Source organism: Pipistrellus hanaki, assembly GCF_964339955.1.
Source record: "Pipistrellus hanaki genome assembly, chromosome: 10".
NCBI lineage: Eukaryota > Metazoa > Chordata > Mammalia > Chiroptera > Vespertilionidae > Pipistrellus > Pipistrellus hanaki.
The window spans coordinates 683,724-711,016 of record NC_140512.1 but is presented as its reverse complement, the minus strand read 5'-3'; the positions used below and the strand labels follow the sequence as shown (position 1 = coordinate 711,016).

The 27,293-nt window shown below is 61.2% G+C and overlaps 1 protein-coding gene across 1 annotated transcript in view; it reads left to right on the top strand.

Annotated features, from left to right (window-relative positions):
• The window catches only part of PKD1L1 (polycystin 1 like 1, transient receptor potential channel interacting), a 50,507-nt gene that overhangs the window by 8,174 nt on the left and 15,040 nt on the right, over window positions 1-27,293 (top strand). Inside the window, exons 10-37 of the mRNA XM_084896616.1 lie at window positions 330-462; window positions 2,387-2,593; window positions 3,016-3,197; window positions 3,678-3,899; window positions 4,594-4,751; window positions 5,575-5,877; window positions 6,581-6,646; window positions 9,293-9,469; window positions 10,216-10,293; window positions 10,933-11,075; window positions 11,543-11,663; window positions 12,323-12,434; window positions 12,586-12,781; window positions 13,567-14,172; window positions 14,995-15,219; window positions 17,133-17,243; window positions 17,353-17,510; window positions 18,142-18,242; window positions 18,405-18,591; window positions 19,686-19,769; window positions 20,268-20,475; window positions 22,556-22,662; window positions 23,219-23,438; window positions 23,713-23,886; window positions 24,963-25,082; window positions 25,819-25,975; window positions 26,154-26,292; window positions 27,031-27,115. Coding sequence (XP_084752742.1) covers window positions 330-462; window positions 2,387-2,593; window positions 3,016-3,197; window positions 3,678-3,899; window positions 4,594-4,751; window positions 5,575-5,877; window positions 6,581-6,646; window positions 9,293-9,469; window positions 10,216-10,293; window positions 10,933-11,075; window positions 11,543-11,663; window positions 12,323-12,434; window positions 12,586-12,781; window positions 13,567-14,172; window positions 14,995-15,219; window positions 17,133-17,243; window positions 17,353-17,510; window positions 18,142-18,242; window positions 18,405-18,591; window positions 19,686-19,769; window positions 20,268-20,475; window positions 22,556-22,662; window positions 23,219-23,438; window positions 23,713-23,886; window positions 24,963-25,082; window positions 25,819-25,975; window positions 26,154-26,292; window positions 27,031-27,115 — 4,780 coding nt within the window. The remainder of the gene's footprint in view (window positions 1-329; window positions 463-2,386; window positions 2,594-3,015; window positions 3,198-3,677; window positions 3,900-4,593; window positions 4,752-5,574; window positions 5,878-6,580; window positions 6,647-9,292; window positions 9,470-10,215; window positions 10,294-10,932; window positions 11,076-11,542; window positions 11,664-12,322; window positions 12,435-12,585; window positions 12,782-13,566; window positions 14,173-14,994; window positions 15,220-17,132; window positions 17,244-17,352; window positions 17,511-18,141; window positions 18,243-18,404; window positions 18,592-19,685; window positions 19,770-20,267; window positions 20,476-22,555; window positions 22,663-23,218; window positions 23,439-23,712; window positions 23,887-24,962; window positions 25,083-25,818; window positions 25,976-26,153; window positions 26,293-27,030; window positions 27,116-27,293) is intronic.

Below are 27,293 nucleotides of genomic sequence, written 5' to 3'. Positions count from 1 at the left end.
TCACCTCCCGGACAGGAAACAGCACACGAAGGTCCAGAGGTCCCCACCCCCGGGGACCTGAGGGTGTCCTTGAGGGGGCAGAGGGGCTAGCCATGCTGTGGGGGGGCTCCTGGGAGAGAGGCAGCATGGCCTGTGGTGCTTGCTCCTCGCACAGCAGATGCCATCAGTGGGGTTCGGTGCCCGTCCCGCCCTGTGCCGCGGCAGCGCCTGTAGGTTGGGCACTGGTGGCCTCTGGGTGGCCTCCTGCCCGTGAGCACACAGACCTGCTGGTGTGACGACGAAGGCCGCGGCCGGGGAGTCCGTTCTAGTGCCTGTGCTGTCTCCTCCAGGGAGGGAGAGTTCACGGTTGAGGTCGTCGCCTTCAATGCCATCAGCACCGTCTCCCTGAGGAGGCGCCTTTTCGTGGTGCGCAGGCCCTGCCAGCCGCCCCCCGTGAAGAACATGGGGCCCGGGAAGGTGCAGGTAAGGCTGAGGCACTGACAGGGTCAGCCTTTCTCCTTGGGAGCCCGATAGGGACGCTTCCTCCAGGTCAGCCCCCGCGCCGGTCATGAGGGCGCCTGGGGGCGCTTCCGAGGTCCCGGAGTCACCGGCCCAGGGAGGGACACGCCTGCTGCAGGCCTTAGAGTCCGCCCTCCGTTCGCCTGTCACTCTGGGCTTGGCTCCGTGCGCCCTGACAAGCTTGTTACAAACCTGTGCTAGGAACTGGAGGGTGCTCAGGAGATGGAAAGCGAGGAGGTGGTCAGCTGCTTGGTGAGCACCTGCTGTGCGCTACAGAAATAGGGCTGGTTCTATTCCTTTTACCCTGGAGGCACTGACTTGGAGCAGCTTGTCCTTTTAGGTAAGAGTGCCCACACGGCAGACACACATGAACTCCGTGATGTGGCTACATTTGCCAGGAGCTCTCCGTGGCTTTCTAGCCCAGAGGTCGGTCGCTGGGCCTGAGTCTCACCTCCCGCCCTGATGTGGCCATGGAGAGAGGGAGCACGGAGAAGCCCAGGGCCAGGCCCGGCCTGGGCCTTTCCATGGGTCCTCCCTCCAGGTCCTGAGCCCCAAGACCCCACAGCTTCCTGGGGCCATTTCATAGTTTGTCTGTGGTTATCCCTGGGGTAAGAATGAGCATCTGTGTTAGTGCCCATAAAGCTGTGCTGTTAAGTGACAAACGCTGGAATACTTTCTTGTTCAGGATAGAAACAATAGGCACGATTGTCAAGCACGGTAATTTAAATAAGGACTAAAGTCACTTAAAGCCAAAGGTAAAATCATTCGCAACAAATACCAATGTGTTTTAAAGTCCCATTTCAGCTCGTAGATGGGTCCTTTCCCATTTTTAAAAAAATATATATTTTATTGATTTTTTACAGAGAGGAAGGGAGAGAGATAGAGAGCTAGAAACGTTGATGAAAGAGAGAAACATCGACCAGCTGCCTCTTGCACACCCCCTACTGGGGATGTGCCCGCAACCAACGTACATGCCCTTGACCGGAATCGAACCTGGGACCTTTCAGTCCGCAGACCGACGCTCTGCCACTGAGCCAAACCGGTTTCGGCTCCTTTCCCATTTTTATGGGCAATCTTCAAAAGCAGTCCTCCAGGGGCACCAGCTTGGGAGTTCTTCCCACTGGGCAAGATCTGTACGTGCACAAAGTGCTGTTCCATTGTTCCACGGGCTGGAGACATTGTCTCTGAACGCTCCAGCCTGGTCTCTGAACGCTCTGTCCGCCCCGCAGGCCCTTCAGCTCTGCAAGTATTTATCAGCTTTTATCTACTCAGTATGTGAAGTACTTCCAGAGCAACAATGCCAGCAGTACCATCAGAAATAACACTTATTAGTGAGCTTTCAGATTTGTCTCAAGTTCTTGTAGCCCTTAAACTAGAGCAAGCATGTCAAACTCACAGCCCGTGGGCCGCATGCCTCATTTATTTAGCCCGTTGTTAGCCTTTGAGTTTGACATGCTTAGATTAGAGCCTCAAAATGCTGTATATTAAGGTCCCTTGAAACACATCCTTATTCTATTATTTGTTTAAAATACAGTTACTTTCTTTTGTTTCCAATGATCAGTTGCTCGGTTTTCTGTTGGAGATTTTGAAATTTTTCTATTGATTTTAAATATTAACACTGTCATATATTTTGCAAGTGACTTTCCTTTTTCTCTGATTGCATTTTAAATAATATTTTTATATTCAAAATTTTATGTAATCAAATGTATTGACCTTTTCCTTTGGTATTTCCCCATTAATGTATGCTTGTAAGGGTTCTCCTCGGTGAGTGTGTGAGGTCTTTGTTCTCACTGACTGTGACCGCAGACACAGAGGTGAAGCCTGGTCTTGAACCACGTCCTCTGGAGCAGGCAGACACATTTCTAACAGACACCTTTCTCCCACGCAGGTGTGGCGGTCCCAGCCTGTGACCCTGGGCGTGACCTTCGAAGCCGCCATTCTCTGTGACATCTCCCAAGGCCTCTCCTACGCCTGGAGCCTCACCGACTCCGCGGGGTGGCCGGTGCCTCTGCCTCCTGCCGTCAGCACCCACAGGCAGACCCTCACCGTCCCCCCCTACTTCCTGGAGCCCGGGAACTACACTGCGCTGGCCCAGGTGGGCGGCGGCTGGCAGTGAACCTGCCCAAGCTCCTGCTCCCTTCCCGTCAGCCTCAGAGACCCTGGGACCCGGTCTGGCCTGTCCCAGAGGAGGGGTTCTCTTCAATCCCTGACATTCCTTTAGGCCATGATGTGTTTGGGGGTTAGAGAGGGAGCTTAACAAGGGTATGCTAAACAAAATCCAGCACATGGGAAATTTACTGTCGGCAGAGCAGGTTACAAACCAGGAATAGTTGGGGTATCCTTATGTCCCCAGACCCAGAACCCCAGCTTCCTGTTAACACAGACACGGAGAGGAAAACGCTCCTGTCATCCAGCCCCTCTGTCCCCAATGGCCATCCTGTTCCCAGACTCCAGCCCCTCTGTCTCCAGTGGGCACCCTGCCTGCCTCACTGACGCCCCCTGTCACCCACGTTCCAGGTGCAGGTGCGAGGCAGTCCCGTGCACAGCAACTACTGCGTGGGAGTGGAGGTGCGTGCCCGGGCGCCTGTCAGCGTGATCTCCGAGGGCACGCACCTGTTCATCCCCAGGACCCCCTCGTCCACCATGGTCCTCAGCGGGTCCCTGTCCTACGACCCCGACAGGCCCGGGGCCACGCTCAGGTGAGCGCTGGGGCTGTGGGGCCCTCCTCCTCGTCCCAGCCTTTCTCCTCCTCTGCTCTCTCCACACTCAACTCAGGGGCACTGAGCTGTAATCTGCACAGTTGTAAGGATCTATACCTTTATTAATCAAAGCGGTGTCTCACTTGGGATCACAGTATAAGGGACTTGGGAGAGGGGCAGAAATAAACACGGGCCTCTCTGGAGTGGGTCCCTCAGTGTCGGGTCCCTGGGCTGAGGCCTTGGTCCTCACCTCCACCCACTCCCATCCCCGGTGCCTCACCAGTGTCCTGCCATGGACACCGTCCACACTGTTAGCCCTGAGCACAGACCCTCCACGGACACCATCCCTGTCGGTAAGCTGGGACCTGCATCCATGGAAACCAGCCGCTGCTCCCAGCGGCCCCAGGAACGCCACTGGGTGACACCCTGGTCCCTAACTGGCCAGAGCGGTGGGTCAGCCCCTCCATCGCTTCCCCACAGGTACCACTGGGCGTGCACCCCGGCCAGTGCCCCCGGGCGCTCCTGCCTCGCGGGGCCCGCTGCACGCAGTCTGGATGTCCGCGCGCCCACGCTGTCCTTCGCAGTGGACTCTCTCAGCAGTGGCTACGACCAGTTCCTTGTGACACTGACGGTGTCCAGCCATGGCCGGAACTCTTCCGAGGCGCAGGTGTTCCTTTCCACCGTCCCCGACGTGGCGCTCAGGTGCCAGCTGCCCTGCTGCCCCCACAATGCCCATCTGGGTGCCCAGGCCAGGCTGGGGTGGGAGCCACCAAAGAAACCCACTGTGCACGTGGGAGGTGGGTTCAGACCGACCCACTGCGCTGACAGTGGGGCTCCGAGGGGAAGGTGTCCTCGCACCCTCGCAGCTGCCCGGAGACGGGGGTTAGCTCCAGGACCTAGGGCTGAGGGCACAAAGAGGCTGAGTGTGCCAGGGCCTCTGTCCTGGCCTCCAGGCGCCACTGGGCACCATGGGCCCACAGCGGGGAGGCACCTGGCAGCTGAGTGTGACGTCGAGACTTTGCAGGGCAGAGAGAGCTCAGAGTTCTGCAGCACGGAGGCCACAGGGGCACCGAGGGCCACGCCCAGCCCCAGCCTCTGAACACAGGTTGGCGTGTGCCGCAGCTGCCCTGGCCTCAGCTCCGCAGGACACCTGGCAGGGCGGCCCCGTCACTGGGCCCTGCAGGGGTCTGGGCAGTGACTGTGTAAAAACACGTGGTGGTCACAGCCGGGCTGGGCCAGCTCCCGGGGCTCCTTGAGGAAGCGCGCAGCCTCCCGCTCGGTGGGGTGAGGTGGTGCGTCTGCGGCCTGCGACCAGGTGGTCTGAGCAAACCTGGCCTGGAACGGCGGCCACAGCCCTGGGCCTGTTTCTGTAACTCTGCCTGCTTGCACACCGCAGGCGCGTGCACATCTCCGCGGGGACGTTCCGCGGCGTCCCTGTGAACTGGAACGAGGAGCTCTCGCTGCGGGCGGCCTGTGAAGACTGCGGGGAGGCGGCCCTCTCTTACTCCTGGGACCTCTTTTTGGTCAACGCGACAGGAAGGGGCAGAGAGGAAGGTACAGACTGCACAGCTTCATTTTTATTTTATTTTTTTAGAGAGAGCGGAGGGGTGAGGGAGACACAGAGAGAAACATAGATGTGAGAGAGGCACATCGACTGGTTGCCTCCTGCACACACCTGACCTGGGCTGGGGATTGAGCCTGCAACCGAGGTACGTGCCCTTGACCAGAATCAAACCCGGACCTCTTCCTTCAGTCCACGGGCCGATGCTCTATCTGTTGACTCAGCCAGCAAGGGCGCGTGATGCTTGGCTTTGTCGGCTGAGCGGTTATTTTGAGATTGCTAAAAAAGTCTGAGATCTAATTTGTTTGACCCAGCGTGTCTGCTCTTGGCCATGAGCTATTCGCCCCCAGTCCCTCCTGGCTTCACATTTGGGTGGGCAGTGGTGACGGCCGGGAGGACGAGCCTCGGATGCTGCTCTCAGCCCGGGGCAGCCGGCGCTGCGCGGTGCCCGCTGGGGCAGCTCTCCTGGTTTACAAACGCACTGAGCGCTTTGAGCACCGCCCCGGCCACTCTGCTGGGGCCACTGTCCCTCTCATCCTGCCGTCCTTGGGGCCACACGTGGGACCAGCAGAGGAGCGTGGAAGGTGGGCCTCGCTCCGCACACCGGCTGTAATGGGAACACTGCTCTGAGACTGTTTTCTTGGGTGGAAAATATGGGTCCTAAGACTTTGCAAGGAGGTGAAGTCCCGAGAAGTCACTCTGGTCTGCCCCCATACACCTCTCCGTGCGGTTTTCACGTGCTGGCGGACTTGTTTAGGACAGAATGTGCTCATGGAACCTGCACCCTGAGAGAAGCCTAATGTCTTCTTTGTTTAGTTCCCTTCTGCAGAACCGTGGGGCTGCTGGGCTCCTCAGGATTGGGGTCTATGTCGAAGCTCTCCGAGTCCCACCCACTGTCCCCGGGGCCACGCAGGGCAGAGCCCCACGTCACGCCTGTGCCGTTCACACGGAAGCCATGGCCCTGGACCCTGGGCCGGGATGACCTCTCAGCCACAGGGAGAGCCTCTGTGGAGTCCACAGTCGCTGCACCCCAAGTTCCCACGGCTGTTGACCCTGCGGCCCCAGAAGGGGATCCCTGGGACGAGGGGTCCCCAGGAAGCCCCACCCCTCACCCCCCTGGTAGGTGCTGACCCTGCACTGTACCTGCTCTTGCCCTGGAGGTGCCTCCAGGCCTGGTACTCTTCTCTGACGGGACCCGGGATAGTCGGCTGAGCCAGCGCTCTGCCCAACCACCCCCTCATCCTTCCTCCCTGATGGCCACTGTGCCCTGTGTCCCCGCTTTCAGGTGGGACAGGAGCTGTTCCGGTGCTTAGAAGCTGAGAGACATTCGTTGTCAGTGATCCAGGCTCTGGCCCGGCACTCCCCGGCCCCTCCCGTCCCTCCCTGACGCCACCCAAGCTGGCCGCTCAGGGTCATGGGCTGTGCTCTGGCAAAGGCCTGCACTCCAGAGTCCAGGCGAGGTCGTTGGTGGGAGAGCCTCCGTGAGCCCTCAGATGGAGGAGGGAAGTGCCTGGGGACAGGAAGGTGACAGTGGCAGCTGGACACTCCTGTCGGTGTCTCCGTGTGAGACAAGAGTGAGGCCCAGGAGGACAGTTCTGGGCCTCGGCCTCCCCCCAACCAATCACATGGAGCCCTACCTGTTGGGGGGCGGGACAGTGACTGGCTCCCCACTGTTGCCATGTGCTGGGCCTGGCTGCTGGGGTTTGTGCCTGTAGAGCAGGGGCCCTGAGGTGACCCAGGGCGATGTGCGTGCTCCCGCGGGGTGCTGGGCATTCCCGGGAGTCTGGTTTACGTGAAACGCTCTCACTCTGTCCTCACGCAGACTTCGAGGCCTATTACAGCGACGTCCAAGAAGCGGTGCCCTCGGGAGGAAGGCAGCCGGGAGCCTGTGAGTCTGTCTCCCTCCCGCCAGCCCCTCCTCTCCTCTGAAACCCAGGCCACACGCCTCTCTGTGCTCCAAGCTGAGGGGGTCTGGGCGCCTTTGGGGGACATGGTCTGGCTGTTTCTAGCTCACCTGCTGGGGAGCCCAGGCCCAGACACTGCCCCTCCCCATCCTCAGATATGGGCTGGCCCCTGCCAACATGCCTCCCTGATCGCCCTTCCCAAGTCCTGGCCTCACCGCTTCCTCCTTCCTCCTTCCTGGGCCGGCTCTGGTTCCTCTCCTCTCTGGGAGGCCCCTCTCATCACCGCCCCTCTCCCGCCCCCCTCTCCCTGGGCTCTTTCTGTCTCTCTACTCCACTCCCCAAGGCAACTTTCTTATTTTAGAATAATTTTTATTTTCCATTTTAGTTGACAGAGGATGTGACATTAATTTAGACATTTATGTATTTTACTAAGTGCCCCCCCTGGATATTTCCAGTACCTACCCGGCACCATTCATAGCTATTACAATATTATTGACTATATTCCCTCTGCTGTACTTCACAGCCCTGAGACTATTTTGTAACAGCCAATCTGTGCTTCTCTTTTAAAAAAATATATATTTTTATTGATTTCAGAAAGGAAGAGAAAGGGAGAGAGATAGAAACTTCAATGATGAGAGAAAATCATTGATCGGCCTCCTACATGCCCCCACTGGGGTCAGGCCCACAACCTGGGCATGTGCCCTTGACCAGAATCGAACCTGGAACTCTATCCACTGAGCAACACCGGCCAGGGCCAATCTGTGCTTCTCAATCCCTTCACCTTCTTCATCCATCCCCCACCCCCTCTCCTCTGGTAGCCATCAGTCTGTTCTCTGTACCTATGAGTCTTTCTGTTCATTTATTTTGTTTTTTAGATTCCACATATAATTGAAATTATATGGTATTTATCTTTCTCTGTCTGACTTATTTCACTCAACACAGTACCTGCTAGGTCCCTCCATGCTGTCATAAATGGCAAGATTTCACCCTTTCCTATGGCAGAGTCATAGTCCGTCCTATATGCTCACCTGCTGCTGGCACTCAGGCTGCTGGCATGCTTTGGCTTCTGTAGACAGCACTGCAGTGACCACAGGGGCGTACATGTCGTTTTGAATGGTGTTTAGAGTTTCTTCAGAGAAGCACCCAGAAGTAGGCTTGCTGGTCCTTCTTTATCTCCTGGTCCTTCACTTTAATGTCCTGGCGTAGTTATTGCTGCCCGCTTTCTCAGTTCCCATTTCCGTGAAATACCTTTTCCACCCGCACTCCCAGCCTGCACCTTTGGATCTAATGGGTCTCTGGTAGGCAGCACATGTAAGGGTCTTGCTTCCTTATCTGTTCACCATGCTACATCTTTTGGTCAGAGCATTTAGTTCATGTACACCTAGGGATTGCTCACAGACATGTAATTGTCACCATTTTATTATAGTTTTGAACTTCTTTTTCCTTCTTTTAAAGAAGTCCCTTAAGTTTCTTGTAATACCGGTTTGTTGGTGATGAACTCCTTTAGCTCTTTCTTGTCTGGGAAGGGAAGGTTTCCAAGGCAGCTGCACACTCGTGTTGGCCTCAGCACGCATGTTCTCAGTGAATGAGCAGGAGGGAGGGTTCACCCAGCCCATGGACAGATGCTTAAGGATGCCCCACCATGAACAGTTGGTTTGTTGAATGAATAATGAGTGAGTGAGAGCACTTTGGGTGGTCAGTGAGCACTTTGTTTAGGACTCACTGTGCTGTGCTCTTTGACCGTCCCCCTGATCGCCTGGACGCTGGTTCCTCTGGCCACCCCACGCTCCTTCTGCTCCCCCGGGCTGAGAGGGCTCACTTCACACTCCCAGCAGACGCTTCATAGATAACCTTGAGTGAGAGAAAGGCCTGCATTCGCAAGTCACTCCTCCTGATGTTTCAGTCCTTTAACCCCAACATGGATCCACTTTATCATTTCCCCTTGTTTAACCGCATTTGTTTGGAGTCTGAAATCCGAGTTTTCTGAGCAAGCCTGGCGCCCTCCCTCTGCTGGACATGCAGACACTGTCTCTGCCTGGGCCTGTGGCCCAGTCACCTCACACACCCAGCCCAGCACATCCCGCTGGCCTGGCTCCCAGGGCCCACGCGGGGGATGATGGAAGGAGCTGAAGTCTCATCTCCTCTTCCCCACTCCCCCTCCAGCACACCCAGACCCTCCCTGAGCCGCTTTTTCCGGAGCCCATTTCCTTCTGTCTGAGCCTCTCCCCCGGGCCTGCCCACTCGGCCCTAGAACAGCCTGTCTGCCCGTCTGTGCGCCTGCTCTGTCTTCCCCAGGGCACTCCGTCACTGGCTGTGTTCTGCTCATTGGTGTGTTTTCTCGAGTGTTTCCTGACACCCTCACCTAGATGTCCACATGCAGGGCCCACTGTCTGCCGTGGTGTTCCCGTAGACGCAATCCTGGGCTCCGTGGCTGAGAACGTGAGCTGAGTAAATGTCGCAGAGCCACTGGTTGTGTGGGACGGCATTCATCCTATGTGCAGTCGGAGACATTTAGACAAGCGAGTCCAGAGAGAGTGGACAGCACTGACCTCAGCCTTGAGCCATTAGCTCTTTAAGCAGACCATGGCCACCTTGGTCTCAGCCACCCCTGACCTGGCGTGTCTTCCTAGGGACCAGCATGTACCTCTCAGCGTCGGGACCCGGAGCCAGTGAGGACGAGAGCCGAGGGGACGGGGACAACCTGGTGGGCCCCTTCCTCCCCACCGCCAGTGCCCTGCCTGCACTTCTGGTCGACTGGCCCAAGTCCCCCGTGAGCCGAGCTGTTTTCCAGGGCCGCACCGCGTCCGGTATCAGTGCCCCTCCGCCTGGAACCTTAGCAGCTGCAGCCTCCCACCCCCATTCCCCGTGCCTTCCCCTGGACTAGAGACAGACGGGTCACGATGCCTCTTGGTTGTGCTCGTCCCTCAGGGCAAGGCTCCAGCTGCAGGTACCCCCCCCCCCCCCCCGTTCGCAAAGTAAGGGGAAGAGGCTACTGAGCAGGCACAGACACAGAGGACAGTGCCGCCCCCTCTACATGCATCCTGTGTGCATGCTGGGGTGTGTGCACACCGCCCAGGGTGTGGGCGCCCGGCCTGCAGACTCAGTGCAGGACGCTGCCCGAGGAGCGTGGCAGCAGCTGAGGGAGCCTCTCTCTTTGAGATCTCGGGCCCCAGGGTCAGCAGTCTTGCTTGGGTCCAGGAGTCCCTCCCGGGGGCTCCTGCAGACATGAGGAGGTTGTTTGAAAGGGAAACCCTCGGTTTAGGGATGCCTCAAAATACATGGACAGCGTTCTTCCCAGAGTCCTCTCCTTGTCCGGGAGGCAGGGCCTTTCTGACTGGCCCTGGACTGGCTCAGTTTGAGCGGGAGCAGAGATGAGCTTCGTGCTCTGTCACAAGGGGCCGGGGTAACGAACAAGCATGGATCCCCGTGGGTCAGGCAGGGCTAATGGGACCTCTTTGCCTGCCGCCTTCAGCTGCAGTGGCCGAGGAAGGGCGTGTCTGCCCTGCTGCCCTCCGGGCGCCCTGACGAGGGGTGCCTGCCTCCTTTTCCGCAGGGATCACTGGACAGACGGTGACAGTGAAGCCATTCTCACTGAGCCCCGGAGAGACGTACGTCCTGCAAGCAGCGGTGGGTAGGTGGCACCTGGGCCTGGCGGGGAGCTGAGCAGAGTGCCTACTGTTAGTGAGGGTCAGCGTCCTCAGTGTTCCACAGCTCAACACATGTGACTCATGCCTGTAATTTATCTCAAGAAACAGACATCGAAAGTAAAAAATAACTCCATGCGTGAGAATGGTCATTTCAGGGTGGCTAACAACAGCAGAAAATGGAAGATGAAGTGTTTAGTCATTGAGAGGCAATAGCAATGCATTTGCTCCTGGACGAGGCCGCACGCAAGCGGGAGTGGAGGGGTCTGTGTGCTGGGTGTGGTTCTGCCGGCGAGGCTGTCCAGCTCCCAGGTCTCGCCCGTCCACTGCTCTCTCAGGGTCTCGGGCACGGCTGCCCCAGCGAGCGAGCACCCGACAAATGGTGCTACATCAGTGGGTGCCACATGGCAGGGGTCCTGGGCCCAGCGTCCCCCGAGGCAGGCGCTGACGCAGATCAATGGCCCCTCAGGGTCTGACCCAGCAGGTTGGGGTGGCCCAGAATCACGGTTCAGTCAAGGTCACAGCAACGCCAAAGCCGCAGCTCTGGGGGCCACACGGTCTACACTTGGGAAACCTCTGGGGCTGCCTGTAGCTCCCAGCATGCAGGTGTCGCCCCCTCTCTGCAGCTTCGGGGCACAGCTTTCTAGGGAAGGCTCAGCTGTATGTGACCGTCAACCGTGCTCCGAGGGACGTGGCCTGCCAGGTGCAGCCCCACCGTGGCCTCGAGGCAGACACCATCTTCAGCGTCTTCTGCACGTCGGGGAGACCGGTGAGCACACAGACCCCGTCCAGCCGTTCTGAAGGACGAGGCTGCCAGCTCTGATGAAACGCTGGGGGTGCAAGCATCCTACTGGGGCCGGGGACCAGGTTGTCAGTCTGGACAGCCCCCCTACTCCTGCACCGTGTTGTGCTGGACTCCCCGCTGTGCGTCTTCAGGAGGCCCTGACCCTGGTGCTAACTGCTGCCCGGCTCTGAGGCTGAGGGTGTTTCCGACTAATACCCTGTCCCATCACCCAGGTGTTGTGTCGCCCAGAGGCAAACAAGGTGCAGCCTCATCCCTCCCCCACTCTGTGTGTCTGTGACAGTCCCAGGTCCCGCGGGAGGGCCCATGAGCCGCTTGTACCTGCCCCAGCCCATCTGACCTGCCCTCGGGCGGAGTGAGGACAGGTGTGCGTGCGTACTGGGGTAATCCTCTGCTCTTCTGTGCTCTCTCCTTCATTATGGGATGGACCGCAGGACTTCCGCTATGAGTTTGGTTACCGTATAGGAAACGCCTCCAAGTACACCCTGTACCGGGGCACGGATGCCCAGCACTACTTTGCACTGCCAGCTGGGGAGCCCGTGGACGGTTATCAAGGTGAGTCTTGGACAGACAGACGGATGGTGGGCAGGACTCAGCTCCCCTCCCTGCAGGGCCCCCACCACAAACCCCAGCCCTGCCACCGGAAGGAGTTCCGAGTCCCCAGAATGCCGCTTCCTGCCGTGCCGTGTCTGTGCATGAACGACTTCAGTGGGTTCTCCACGCCTTCTCTGGACCTGCCACAGCGCTGCCCTCCCTCCGCCCTGGTCCCAGCAGCACCAGCCTGGACTTGCACTTCGGGGTCTGCAGACCTCCCGGGCCTTGCCAGTTCTGGCACGAGTCACGTTTATAACCTGACCGTAGTCCTGAGCAGGCAGGGAGGTAGAGGCTGGGGCAGTCCTGGTCACCATGGCTGCTTGCTGCCGCGGACACACAGTACAGGCCAGTGACAGGGAGTGAGTGACTCCCCATTCTGCGGGCTGCTTCCCTCCTGGCTCTGCACGCACCCCCTGCCCCCCCTGTTTGGTGTGGAGTGTGGTCTCCCCACAGCGATGGGAGTCACCTCAGCTCTGCCCCCTGGAGGTCCCGTCACCGCCCAGCACACAGGTGGGCCCGCGGTGTGGGACTGGTCCTCGGGCTCCTGTCTCTTCATTACCATTGCACTCGAAGAAGTCCTCGCCGACACAGGCCGCTGACCTCTGCCATGTCCCTTCCAGTCCTGGTGTCCACTGTGATCACCGATGGCGACGGCTCCCAGACGCAGCCCTGCGCCGTGGCTGTGACTGTGCTGCCCCGTCCCCACGGGGACCGCTGCTCCGGCGAGGACCTGTGAGTGAGGCTCTGAGTCCCCACCGCCTCGGTGGAGTACTTGGTGGCAGCCCAGTCCCCAAAGTGTGTCTGTGGTGGATCACACTTGGGGTGGTGGCTGGAGCGTTTGGAACGTGCTGGACGATCCTGGTAACTGCTCTGTGTCCTTCAGGTACAATGCCAGCCTGAGGAACCTCTCCACCCTCCAGCGGATGGGGAGTGACACTCAAGTCAGGAACTATGTCGCCGTGACCACCAGGATCCTGAGTCGCTGGGCGAGGGAGGGCGGGAGCCCCTCCTGTGGCCAGTGGTCCCGACTCCAGGACGCGTTCATTCCTTCAGTATGCAGATTAGCTCCCCAGGACCAGGTGCGGCCAGCGTGTCTGTGGTCTGTCTGCTCAGCAGGGACTAAGACTGGTCGGCTCACTAGCAGGTGGTTGTGCTGTGAGGAACCATCAGTCTGGGACTGGTGGGCCGGCCGCACGCTGACGCAGGGCTGTGGCTCTCGCCTGCGTGCACGTCTCACAGACCAGTGGGCTGGTTACTAGAGACCCACATCAGCCACGTCCCCGCAGATGGGCCCACGTGTACGTAAGAGAAAAGGGTGTAAACCCAACCCGATCCCCCTGGTAACAGTGGCACAGCAGTGAGGCTTACGGTTCTGTGCGGCTTCCAGGGCAGCGACCACGTACTGTTGTGCACTGTTCTTGCCAGCACGGCTGTGCCTCTGCCCTGCCACTGTCACAGAGGACAGTCACATCTACTCCATCGTCACCATGGCGTCACCATGGCAACAACAGCCACATCTAAGGGCATGCTCCATTGTCACCATGGCAACAACAGCCACATCTAAGGGCACACTCAGTTGTCATCATGGGGCTCAGGAACCAGTCCCCCTGCTGTCCTCCTCGTCCCTGAGCCCTTGGGTCCTCTCCTGACGGGGTGGGGATGGCCAGTGGGCACAGGGCAGGGGGGCCACCCAAGTGGGGAAATGTGGGACCGCGGTGACGGTCTCTCCCATGTCAGCCCCCCTTGTCTCTGAGCCCAAACATGTGGGGTCTGCTCCGTCTCTGCTCAGGGAGCTGAGTGCGCGGCCATGACCGATGGCTGACTTCCTGCCTGTCTTCTTGTTGTTTCCGTTTCTCCTGGTCAGGCGGAAGCGGCCGGCTCTGTGCTCCTGCTGCGGGACCTGCTGCGCTTCCCCAACAAGGTGAGTCCTCCGCCAGGTGTTCCGCTGCCGCCCTCCGCGGACTCGGCACTCCGGGTCCTGCGGGGGCTCCTGGAACCTGCAGGGGGCTCGGTTCAGGCAGAGGCACGCTCAATGTGGAGTCGCCTCCGAAAACAACGGCCTCAGCACGTTTCCTGGGCCTCAGTGACCTGCAGAGGCCGCTTGTTCTCTGGTCCTTTTACGGGGACGGACTCGCAGGGTGAGCTGACCCGGGCCTGGCCCCGTCCTCCCCACCTGGCGCATGGTGTCCCCCCCGAGGGCGGGCACGGCGGCGTGTGCGCCACTGAGGGGCGCTCCACCCCGCCTGTTCCCATCCAGGTGAGCCTCGCCAGCGCTCTCCTCATCCTCCGCTGCGCGGGCACGCTGCTGGCCCCCAGCCAGCGCCCCGCGGGCTGCGTGGCGGATGCGGGCCGGGTGCGGGAGCTCGTCCTTCTCGTGTCCCGGGTCCTGGAGGCCACCAACCACGGTCACTCAAGGAGCTGGGGCCGCCTGCTGGAGGAAGGTGCTCAGGCCATCGCGGATGTGCTGCTGGTACGGCCCTCCTCCTCCTTGGGTAACGGCTGCTCCTCCCTAGGACAGTAGCCGGCTTAGTAACTGCTCTCAAAACCCACAATGCACTTGGCTCCTGGGATCCGATGACTACGATGCTGGTGGCATTGGTCTTGGGATGTTCCTGGTGAGGGCTGTGCTTCGTGGGTATCGGGATGTGCAGTGATGTCACTCCTGTCCCGTCCCAGGTCCGGTGGGTGTCCTTGTGGGACGTGGGACCTGTCCCTGAGGGATCCAGGGAGGGATGCAGGTGGAAATGATGTGGGAAGCAGCCCCAACGGACCTGGCCACCAGGACACCAGGTCATTTCCTGTGCTCCTGCTGCAGTGACCACAGGACAGTGTCTCAGAATTGATTGGGTTCCTTCCAGAAGCTTCCATGTCTCCTCGGTCCCCATTTATCCTCCCCCTGCCCAGACCTGCTGGTCATGTAGCTGATTCTCGGTGTGATGCCGGGGAGATGAGAGAATGGTGTTCGATGTGAGCCCAGTGACACATTTGGAAGGCATGTCCCGCCTGCACGCCTGGCGCCCTCGCTGCTCTGCGCTAGTGGCCTGGCAGCCCCAGCACTGTAGGAGCCAAGGCCTTGGCTCCCCGGGGGCTGAGGAACCCACGAGCCAGCTGTGGTCACAGGGAGTGGAGCGTCTCAGGAAGATGCATCTAAACAGCAAACAGCTCGCGTCCCGTCACGGGGCTGCCCCATCCTGGTGTCCGGTCCTGGCTCGGGCCTTCCCAGGAGTTTCCACTTCTCTGGCTGATCCGGTTGGTGATTCTGCCCACCAGCGTCTGACCCGTGCCGTTCCAGGGCTGCCTGTCCTCCCGCAGCGAGCACCAGGCCCACGTGAGCGCTGGGCAGGCAGAGGTCCACACGCAGCTGCACTGCCGCCCTCAGAGCTCCGTGCAGAGCTTGGGCCCCGTCCGGGTGCACCTCCCTGCAGACCTGGCCGGCCGGAAGCCCAGCCTGTGCTACGTGAGCCAGCTCCTGCTCTTCAGGACCAACCCCTTCCTGCAGGGACGCGCTCCCGGCCAGGTGAGCACTTCCTGTGCAGCCGCTCGGACCCACCATCAAAACCGGAGGCGGAGTGGTCCGGGTGCGTCACGGCAACACTGGCCATTGGGTCATGGAGGGTGAGCCAAGAGGGCACGTGCCATCGGGGACGCGGGGGGGATGGTGCCAATGGGGACGCGGGGGGGGGTGGTGGTGCCATCGGGGACGCGGGGGGGGTGGTGCCAATGGGGACGCGGGGGGGATGGTGCCAGTGAGGACGCGGGGGGGGGATGGTGCCAATGGGGACACGGGGGGGATGGTGCCAATGGGGACGCGGGGGGGATGGTGCCAGTGAGGACGCGGGGGGGGGGGTGGTGCCATCGGGGACGCGGGGGGGATGGTGCCAGTGAGGACGCGGGGGGGGGGGTGGTGCCATCGGGGACGCGGGGGGGATGGTGCCAGTGAGGACGCGGGGGGATGGTGCCAATGGGGACGCGGGGGGGGGATGGTGCCAATGGGGACGCGGGGGGGGGTGGTGCCAATGGGGACGCGGGGGGGGGGGTGCCAATGGGGACACGGGGGGGGGTGGTGCCAGTGAGGACGCGGGGGGATGGTGCCATCGGGGACGCGGGGGGGGGGGTGGTGCCAATGGGGACGCGGGGGGGGATGGTGCCAGTGAGGACGCGGGGGGGGGGGTGGTGCCATCGGGGACGCGGGGGGGATGGTGCCAGTGAGGACGCGGGGGGGGGGGTGGTGCCATCGGGGACGCGGGGGGGATGGTGCCAGTGAGGACGCGGGGGGGATGGTGCCAATGGGGACGCGGGGGGGGGATGGTGCCAATGGGGACGCGGGGGGGGGGTGGTGCCAATGGGGACGCGGGGGGGGGGGTGCCAATGGGGACACGGGGGGGGGTGGTGCCAGTGAGGACGCGGGGGGATGGTGCCATCGGGGACGCGGGGGGGGGGTGGTGCCAATGGGGACGCGGGGGGGGATGGTGCCAATGGGGACGCGGGGGGGGGTGGTGCCAATGGGGACACGGGGGGGGGGGGTGGTGCCAGTGTTTCTAGGCTCTGGGAACATGGGCTTCACGTCTGCTTTTGTCCCGGGTCACCGGGGTTGAGGCCGGGCCCAAGCGCCACATCCTATTTCTGTGTGCAGACTCTCGCTCGAGGGCCTGGCTCCCTGGGCCCCAATAATGTCTGATGGACAAGTGTACACGAACAACAAACTCATCGTTTTGTTCAAAAATGTTTATTTTAAACAGCAGTCACACACCTCCTTGGAAATAACATGAAAATAATCCCAACTAACAAGCAGTAAAGAAATAGAGGTTAGAGTGAGTGTTCTCACCCTAAGAAGGGCAGTTGTGTAGAGACACACCATGTGGAGGTGGAGCAGGTGTCTGCCCATCTGGGAGGCTCTTCGTCCAGGTGCCCGGGCTCCAGAAGCACCGGACCCGATGTTTCTACCCCCGCCCCCCACCAGGGAACAGGAACAGATGTCCTCAGAGCGGGAAGTTCCATGTGTGCATTCAGAGCAATGGTAGTTCTGGTAGCCTGGCCGCTCCGCACACAGCCAGCCCCTGGCTATGGGAATGATGAGGAGGACCCACAGGCAGCCAACAAGCTGCCAGCCAGGGCGTTGTAGCGGCTTTGGAAGGCTTCACCGAAAAGAACAGGAGAACCTTTGCTGTCCCCTGGCCGGGCGTCCTCGGGTGAGGCTGGCGGCAGTGCTGGGGCCTCTGCTCATCGTCACTCAGCAGCTGTGGCTCTCCTATGAGCTTTTAGATAAAAGATAAAAACTCTGACAAACCCTAAGAATGACTCACTCACTGAGAGTGGTGCAGTGAAGCCACCCCCACCCAGACCTGCCGCTCTGGCCAGTGCCCCTGTGCTCCCTGAGGGTGTAGCCGCCGCCTGGCCGGCGTCACCACTGCGAGGCGCTCTTGTCCCCAGGTTGGCGCTCTGCTGGCCCTGTCCCTGCACTGCTGCTCCAGCCGGAGGCCCCTGCACAGGCCCCGGCTGAGGACGCCTGTGACCGTGGAGTTTGGGGAGGAAGATGGCCCGGTGAGGACAGCCCCGCCCGGTCCCCTCAGCTGTGTTTGGGCTGCCCTGGTGACATGGGACATCTTCACTTTTCCAAAAGCCAATCTGCTCGTTGTCCACACGCTGACAGGGTGACGGGGGAAATGAGACCTCCTTTGTGCTGCTGCGGGAGAGAGTGAACGTCCACCGCTTCGCCGGGCTCTCTGCGGCCAGCCCGGAGGCCCTGCAGGTCCGGGTGCAGTTCTCCCCGCCGGCCGCCAGGGCGTTCCCCGTCATGCTGCTGGTGAGGTGTGTGCTGAGGCTGCGGGGAAGGGGTCAGGGCGGAGACGTGCGGGGGAATTCCTGTGAGTGAGGCTGCGCTCTGCAGCGGGTGTGAGGCGGGGCGTCGAGAGATGGAGTGACAGGCCTGCTCAGGGAGGAGGTGTCGCTGCCTCAGACAGAGCAGCCGTTTGCAGGAGAGACAGGATGTGGATGAGAGCACAGGTATCTGACCAGGACTCTCAGTGCACGCCTGGGTAGGACCTAATCTTTTATTCTAAAAATTGTTTTTATTGATTGCAGAGAGGAAGGAAGTGGGAGAGGGAGATTGAAACATCCATGATGAGAGAGAACCATGGATTGGCTGCCTGCTGCAAGCCCCTCACTGAGGATGGAGCCTGAAACCTAGGCATGTGCTCTGACCAGGAATTGAATTGTGACCTCCTGCTTCATAGGTTGGCGCTCAGCCACTGAGCCACACCGGCTGGGCTGGTGTTAATTCTTTAGTGGAGCACGGAGCGAGTGTCACGTAGTCCCAGTGGCGATGCGGTGGCCTGGGGCCCAGCCCGCCTTACTGTGAGAGGGTGTCTGCGCAGAAGCCTGGCAAAGGCCCGCAGAGGAGACACCGAGCAGACTGTGCCCAGGCTCTGTGCTGTCCCAGGTTCTCCGAGGAGCCAACGCCCGCCGACTTCCTGCTGCGGCAGCTGCACCTCCGGGAGGGGCTCACGGCGCACGTCTCGGTGCCGGCGGCGGTGCTGCAAGGTCGGTGGACGTACGCCGTGGCCTCCGTTCTGTCCCAGACGCAGCCCCGGCTGTGGCGTGGGTGTCGCGGTGCTGCCGTCCGTCCCCGCCTCGTCCGCTGCAGGAACAGGCTGCGCCTTTCCCCAAACCTCAGGTTGATCCTTACTTACATTTTCTCTTCAGGCCACACCCACGGCTACCTGTCCCTGCTGGATGCGGACTACGACAGGGAGCCTCCCAACGCGTACTTGGCCGAGGCCATGAGCTACTCGGTGCGTTTCCGGGGGGTCCGCTGCCTGCTCTGGGACCCGCGGGAGCCCGAGAGCCTCCCCGCCCAGCCGGCAGCGCCCCCGGGGAAGGTGGCCTGCAGGTGAGGAGGCGGTGGGTCAGAGGTGTGCAGGGGCCGCTTCCTCCTGCACCTGGCTGCATGCAGCAGCCCCCGGGGAGCGCACTGCCTCCCGGACGTGGGTGGTGCTCTGCGAACATCTGGCGGATGAAGGAGGCGGTGGGTGGATGAGACCCGTGTGGATTGCGTGTCCTGCTCATGCTGATGACCCCCCTCGGGTGGGGCCTCTCTTCCCCGCCCACTCTGTGACCCGCGCCTGCCCCTCTGCATAGTCGTGAGGGTGAACTCTACGACAGGACGTGCCTCGCTACACGGACTGTGCAGCCGCCCAGGAGTTTCTGCGAGCATCGGCGAGCCCCTCGGTCAGGAATTCTTTGTCCAGATGCAGAGCGGCTGGCTATCAGGCCGTGCAGTGTGGCTGTAGTAGAAACACCCCGTAGGCACGTGTAGAAGCCATCGTTATCTTAAGAAAAGGTGCCTCGCAAAGCTATCGCCGAGCTGCCTGGAGGAGGCAGCGTGTCCAGACCTCCGTGTGCGGTGCCTGGAAGCCGTCCGTGGCTTCTCACGTCCACTCCGCGTGCACAGCGGTGCTGGGCGCTCGCTAGGCTGCGGCCAGGCTCCGTTTCCCGGGATGGCCGTGTTCGTTCCGCATTGACGCAGGGGTTCGCTCTCTGCTGCGATTCCGCGGGCGCGGAGGGGCCAGGGCAGGCAGTGCAGCAGGGCCTGCGCACGGGGCAGTGCGGGGAGGACAGGTTACATTGGGGAGCCCGTCCTCAGCAGTTACTCGTGATGGGCACCGGCTGTGCCCAGACCACAGGCACAGCACAGTCTGCCCCTGGGCTGAGGCTGGATTGGGGGGGGTGGGGGGTTTGCCATGGAGATGTCAGCACTGGTGCCCTGGCCTCACAAAGATGTCTGCAATGAGCCCCAGTCCACGCCGAGGACAGCAGTGTCCCAGCCTTGGGAGCCGCGCAGACACAGATGGCCGAGCGCCACGTTTGACTCCCAGGCTGACCCTTCACACTGGGTCTGAGAGTAACCCGTAACGGGAACCACCCTCTCCTCCCTTCCCCCCGGCGGGCGCCCGGGACACTCACACTAACCCATCTCCCTCCCAGCTACGACCTCCTCGGCGCCTACTCCGTCGCAAGGAGAAGCCTGAACGCCAGCTTTGAATCAAGGGACGTTTCCCAGTTCCGACGGTGAGTCCCGCCTTCCAGCCCAGCCCGTGTTATCTGCCGGCCACTGGCCGCCCTGGTCCGCAGCAGAGCAGGGACCTGCTACTTGGATCGTTTTGCTTCTCAGAACCCGCTGCTAACAGGGATTGTTATTCACTGTTGCCTAGTTGCCCGTGTTCATCTGTCTGCTCACACTTGCTGGCAGGAGAGAGATGGACACACGGAAATCAGTGTGAATCTGGGCAGTTGTGACTGGCCAGTGGGTCAGCGTCCACAGTGGCAACACAGCAATTGCTGCTCTCTTGTTGTCCCAGCCCCCTTGCTCCTCAGCAGGGCCCATTTAGGGGCAAATCTGTGTGAATGTGTGCACATGTCAGCTCTGTGTATGCATGTGAATTAGCCAGTGTGTGTGTGTGTGTGTGTGTGTGTGTGTGTGTGTGCATGTGTATTAGCCCTGCATGGGGAACATCACTGGTCTCGGATTGCATGTTTATCTCACTCTCTGTGCTCCTTTATGTACAGCTGCCCGGAGAACCTGCTCCCCAGCATTTTCATTGTGGCCATCACAGTTCTGTATGCACTTTTGGTCACTAAAAGCAGACGTGCGGATCGCCGTGAGAAAAAGAAAACGGGCCACATTTTCCTGCACGACAGTGCCCCGCCCAGCCACCGGCTGTACGCGGTGGTCGTGGACACGGGCTTCCGGGCGCCAGCCCGCTGCACTGCAAAGGTGCCTGGGCGTCCGGGGACACGTGTGGTGTGGACGTGTGTGTGCAGGTGTGGGTGCACGGCTCCGAGGTGGCCATCTGTCTGTCCATCTGTCCGGGAAGCTCCAGGGAGGACAGCAGGACACGAACAAAACAAGAATCTAAGGCTTGGAAGGAGAGAAAATTAGTTCCTGGCAGGTGATCTGATGTCTGCATAGAAAATGTAAGAGGATCTTCAGACAATAATTAGAATCAATATGAAAGTTTAACAAAATTGCTGGATTACACGGTCAGTGAATGTCAGAGGAAGGTGAGCCCCGACCCAGGGGTCCTGGTGGGACACAGCGCACCTGGCGCCCCAGCAGGCAGCGTCTCCCCCTGCGGGAGGCCCCTGGTCCGGTGGCCGCTCGCTGAGAGCTGCTGTGTCCCCGAGGCAACTGACCTGCCCTCACTCTTGATCGGAGCGCAGGCGCACAGTCTTGCGTGATGGCCAATTCACGGAGCTGGCCTTTGCTGTTTCAAGATGATGACCTCCAGGGAGCTGCAAGCCCTGCAGCCAACATGGCAGCTGCCTACACTGTTCTCTGACAGAAAAGACGGCTTGTTTATTCTCACCGTAACCCTCAAAGGCATCTTGATGCAACAACAAGGACCACATAGGACACATAACTAAGACCACATGTTCCCCATCCCGGCCACACTGGGCACCCACAAGACCATCATGAGAAGATCAGCACAAATGCATAAAATGCCCTATATAATAAAAGGCTAATATGCAAATCGACCAAACGGTGGAATGACCGGTCACTATGATGCACAAAGACCATCAGGGGGCAGACACTCGGTGCAGGAGCTGCCCCCAGGGGATTGGTACACTTCCACAGGGGGAGCCCCTCTCAGCCAGAAGCTGCTCCCAGCTGCAAGCACAGTGGTGGTGGCAGGAGCCTCTCCCGCCTCCTCACCAGCGCTAAGGAGCAGGGAGCCGAGCAGTGAGGAGCGAGGGTGCCTGGGCTGCAAGAGGGAGCAGGCCGGGCTGAGGCCCCGCCCGCCCCTGCGAGTGCATGAACATCGTGCACCGGCTGTAGTGTAAATAGACAGTAATGTTTATTCACGGACAGGAAAGCCAGTTTTCCTTGTCATTTCTCCCACGTTAACTTTTATCATCAATAATAGTGATAACCAGCTGACAGGAAAAGGGCTTTACTATGTCGGGGTTTTTTACTCCCCCCCAAACCTCAAAACACTTTGGAGACAGTCCTATTAATATACCCATTTTACAGGTGACAAACCAGGCAGAAAGAGGTTCAAGTCCATGCAATCAAACAAAAACTTCAGGACAGATTTTGTGGAGCTTGAAAAGCTGATTCTAAGATTTACCTGGAAGAAAACACAAGAATGTTAGAGACTTAGAGGGTAGTGCCACCAGCAGAGGGAGCAGGCCGGCTCCGAGGGGCCCCAGGCCAGCTGGAGTGGGACTGCCAGGACAGGGTCGCGTGTCAGGAGACAGACAGACACGGACAGACTCAGACCAGGCGTGTTGGGGCCGTGCAGCTCAGAGTGGAGCAGGGCTCGTGCAGTGAGGAGCTCAGGGACGGCGCTTCCATGTGCAAAAGCAACGTGAAACTCAGAAGTCACTCCAAGATAAGGCACACCTTGCTACGGGGAAGGATTTAAAAGAACAGAACAAAGAGGGGTTTTCCCAGTGCGAGATGGGTAGGTGGCACTGCGTCAGAATCGTACGTTTCTGTGCCAAGAAGCCACCCCGCTGGGAACCGCAAGCCCAGCTGCTGCGAACACGGCCGTGTGTCCATGGTGCCCTCACCCACCCAGGCTAGAGTGGAGGGAGGAGGGCAGGCCTACACGTGAGACAGCCACGGGGCCCACGCGTGAGCTAGCCATGTGCCCAGTGACCCGAGGGGGCATCTGGCCTTTCCTGCCCCACCCGGCAGGGACTGTCCCGGGATGGCAGGGTCCACATGGGGCGCTGGCTTCCTGGATGGAGGTCTGGGGGGAAGGGCTGGGAGGAGGGTGCAGGGGGCCCTGCCAGCACAGGTAGAGTCACAGGTTCGGTAACTGAACGCTGACCTGTGTCTGTGTTTTGAGGTCTACATTGTTCTGTGTGGTGAAGATGGACGTTCGGAACCCAGAGAGCTCTGCTGCCCGGAGAAGCCGCTGTTTGAACGGAACTCCAGGCACACCTTCGTCCTCAGGTGTCAGACTGTCGCCGCAGAGTCCGGAAACAGCCGTGAGGCTGGTGTGGCCGTCAGGCCAGCTCTCCAGCGGGGCCGGCGGTTCCATGGGCTCACAGTGTCTTCACCGTGTATCTGAGGGTGACAGATAGCACGCCCATGTGAGGGACGGACGGAAGGACAGAGGGCTGATGGACTTACATGCTAGGAATTCTGTCACTAAACCCGAATAAAGGAGTTTGTTTCGCCCCAAACGAGGGTGACGAGGGACGAGGCGTGCAGAGCCGGGGGCGGGGGGTAAATGGTTTGCCAGGAGGGCGGCCAGGGCAGGCAGGAAGGGGGTGGCTGCCCTTCCCCTGGACATTCACGCTCAGGGGCGGTCTGTGTCCTCACTGAGATGGGTCAGCTGTGGACGCTCCTCGTGGACAGACTGTGAGGATCTGAGGGAGCTCCGCAGGGTCACCGCCATTGCGGCCTGTCCCCCCCCGAGGGGCCTCCTGGGTCACTGCTTGTAGACGGATCCTTCCTGCCCGAGGGTGAGAGCGGCCGCGCCCCCCTGACGCTTCTGTGTCCGCAGCACCCCGGCCACGCTGGGCCCGCTCCGGAAGGTCCGCCTGTGGCACGACAGCAGCGGGGCCCACCCCGCCTGGTACGTCAGCCACGTGATGGTGAAGGAGCTGCCGGAGGGCCGGGGCCGCTGGTTCTTCTCCGCCGAGTGCTGGCTGGCTGCGGGCAGGCGGGACGGCCGTGTGGAGCGGGAGCTGGCCTGTCTGCGCGGGGGCCTCGGCTTCCGGAAGGTAGGTGCCATCGGTCCCCAGGTGACCCGGGCCAGGGCAGACACAGTGGGAGGTGAAGAGAGCTGTCCTTTCTCCCGTGCGTCCAGCTGCGCTGGGAGGGCCGGGTGTGAGGGGCTCAGAGCTATGGGACCAGCAAGGAGAGACGCGGTCAGTGTGCGCGGCGGGGTCTGTGCTCAGGCTGGGGCCCAGAAGCAGGAGCCGCTGCCTCTCAGACCCTGGGTGTCCATGCGGCAGTGCCAGTGCCCGTGCAGCGCGGCCTTGTGTTCCGTTGCAGCTCCTGCTGTCCAGGTTCACCGAGCGGCTGGAGGACCTCCACGTGTGGGCCTCGGTGCTCAGCCGGCCAGTGGGCCGGGGGCTCCTGCACACGCCGCGCCTCAGCGTGGCCTTCGCCCTGCTGTGCGCCTACGCCTGCCTGGCCGCCCTGGTCACCGCCACGGGACACGGGCAGGTGGGACACTCTCCTTAAGAGGCCCCGAGGCCCAGACCTGCAGGGTGACACTCATGTCAGCGACGTTCACGGTTCTCCGAGGGGCTTACAGCGGGGAAGGGGCCTGGTGCTCAAGGCCGGGGTGACGTGGGCCTGGGGGACCCAGGGGCGTCTGCGGGCGGCTGCCATGTCTCCGCTGACTGGCCGTGAGGGAGCCCGTGCCACCCTCAGCCTGGTGCTCAGGGGACAGCAGCCTGGAGGGTCCTGTGAGAGCCCCCGGACTTGCTTCAGGTTGGCAAGTAGTTTAAATTCCCTCGGACAGAAAAGCAGGAGTTCCGACGGCCACGCCTGGCTGCGGAACGCGGGTTTGCACGGCAGCTCTGGTCTGTTTTCCCAGGAGTCAGAGGCGAGCTGATTCGCGGCAGGCGGGTAGCGCAGTGACCCTGTGGAGGGACAGCAGTCACAGTTGCTTCCGTGGCAGCCTCCCGGCCGTTCCCAGCCCCGCGGCGGGAAGGTGGTGCGGGTCTCTCATGGGGGCGGTGTGCGTCCAGAGGGCACTGGGGCTCCGGGGTCACTGTCACGGCGGCGGGTTGGCAGCTTCTTGGAAAAGAGCGAGTGTGTGGGATGTGAGAAGGTGGTCCTGAGTCTCACTGAGCAGTGTGAGGGGACAGCTGTGTCCACCCACCGGGTGAGAGGGCCACGCCCAGAACGCGAGGTTGGCTCCTCCCAAGGCCGCCAGCTGTCTGATCTCTGCTTTTCCGCTGGGGACATGTGGACAGACGGCTTCCTGTCAGACTGTAGCGCGGATCCCACCAGCTTTGCTCGAGGTGCCTGGCGCCAGCGAGCGCTCAGCAAACGTTCGATGCATCCAGGGTTGTGCAGGGAAAGCAGGATTTCTGGCCATTTCTTTTCTCACTCCCGAGCGGGAGTCCGAGGTTCAGTGAGAGAGAACTTTGTGAAGTATGACGCACGCACTTACATGGACTGCCGTGTGATTGCACACGACGCACATGCTCACGTGGACTGCATCGTGATGACAAATGACCGCGCCTCTGGGCCCCGCTGATCGGGGCGATGTTTCTCTGTTGTCCCTGCAGCTCCCACCGAGTGTGGGCCCGGCCGGCGTACCTCTCGGGTCCTTCTGGACAGGCTTCCTGTGCACCCTCCTGGCTTCTCCGGGGGCGCAGCTCTTGTCGCTGCTCTTCAGGCTCAGCCAGGTGCCCGGTCCCGTCTGCGCGGCCCTGTCCTGGGCAGCCCTGGGCGCCATCCTAAACGCGTCCTCACCCTGCAGGATGCCTGGGCCCCACCCAGTGCAGCCCCCGCCCCTGAGCCACAGACGGCCAGGCCCAGGGTGGGAAGGGGATGAGGAGTCCATGAGTACATACGGGACCTGTTGGGGACAGGCCCCAGGCCCCTGTGCAGGGTGGGGGCGGGGTGGGCAGGGTGGGAGAGATGTGGGACAGCGGAGGGGGGGGGGCGGGGACATGCGGTGCTGCCTGTGCTGGTGCCGCCATCCCAGGCCTCAGTCACGGTGGCTTCAGTGAGCTCTTGTCCTGGCAGCATGTCGGTGTGGCCTGTGCTCTCTGGACTCTAAGTCCTAGCCCAGAGCCTGTCCCTGAGCATGGCCCTGGTCCCCAGGCTGTGTTCCTGGCTGCTCTGGCCTCCACTGCCCTGTCCCCACACCGGGCTGGCTCCCTGCCCTTCTGCCCGAGCCCCACCCCCTGCCCCAGGTCACGTGGCCACCTCGGGGCAGGTGCACACTCTCTGGGCTTCAAAGAGCCTGTTAGTAGTTACTGTCATTGCCCAGGGCTGCCCTCGCCTCCCCCAGAATCCATCCCAGCCTGAGGCACGACGAGTCGCCAGGCCGTGCCCTCCCGAGAGGCTCACAAGGGAACCGCCGTGGAGGGTACCACGTTCCGGGGCACAGCCTCACTCTGACCTGGTCTTTTCTAGCGAAGAGCACCGGCCGTTCTCTGTGGGGGAGCCCAGACTCAGAGCGCAGTCAGCAGGGAGGGGGCCACCCAGCCGCCCCCTGAGCCGGAGGCATGCAGGGCTGAGCTTGGCCAGCGGGCTCCGAGGGAGAAGAGAGACTGCATTCTCGGTTTACAAGGTGACCTGGGTGTGGGTGTGCCACGCCTGGCCCCGTCCTGCCGTCCTGCATTGGCCGTGGGGAGAGTTAGGGTGTGTCTTGGGAGCTGGGGCGCCCTGTGAGCCAGTCAGGAGTCACAAAATCAGTGACCAAAAGTGATGAGGTCTGTTCACACGCTTGCCTGTCTTCTCTTCCTCAGCCCCCAGCAGTGCGTTCAGAGGACTCGTCACAACCCCATGGCCAAGGGCGCCGCGGCCGTGGCTGCGCTCTGCAGCGTGGGCCATTTGCGGGACGGTCTCCGTGGCCTGTGGTGTGGGGACAGTACATCTAGGATACAGGTGAGCTGAGAGACATTCTCAGGTCTTCGGATGGCAAGTCTATTCTCTATAAGGAAACCCTGGCTTGGGGAACGTGTGAGGTGGGCCCAGAAGTGGCTCTGGCTGTCTCAACCCCGCTGCTCCCCCATCGCCTCTGTAAACCCCACAGGGTGGCGGGCCCGCTGCTCCGTGTTGGGAGAGGTCTCAGGACCCGCCCCCACGGCGGAGGGAGCCGCTGCTGAGCTCCGACAGGGCGGAGAGCATGCCCCTAACAGCCGCCTGGCGAGGGAGAAGGCACACCCGGAGAGGAAGCCAGCGTGGTCACAGGCAGCGACGCTGTCTCCCCACGCCCGCTCTGCTGGTCCCGGCACTCGGCCCCTTGCCTGCACCCCAGGGCCACTCATCATGGCTCCACGGGCCCACGTCCTGAACCGCGAGGCCCAGCGGATGGGCCTGCTCGGGGCTCAGGGAGCAGAGGCGGTCCTCAGCGGATGTGAAGTTGTTATCACTGTTGTGTCCCCCGTCCCCCCATCTCCAGCTCCATCTCTGCCTGTGGGTCTCCTTTCTCTCCCCACTGAGCAGCTTCAGGGAGGCTGGCGACCCTCCTGAGCAGGAGACCTCAGTCCCCTTCGCTGGGCAGAAGAACAGCCCACCCACTGCCCCTTGCCCAGCACCCCACCTTCATCAGTCCCCTGTCCTGGGGGACAGTCCGGCAGGCCCTGAGTGCAGACAGGAGGTGACGGCGTGTCTCCTGGGCAGGTTCAGCCCCATGCAGTGTGGGCAGTGGCTGTGCCTGCTGACCGTCTCCGTGACCTGCTGCGTCTTCGTCACCCAGCCCCTTATGGTGAGCAGCCTTCCGCGTGGGAGTCGCGTCCACCATCCGGCCGGTGGGGCTGGTGCCTGCGTGCGGGGCCATGGCCCCACCATGTCACCGCCTGAGCAGAGGCGGGGGCAGGGCTGACGGTGGGGGCCGGGGTCTCACATGGCCCTTGGCACCCATTTCTCCGGAGGACATCCAGCCT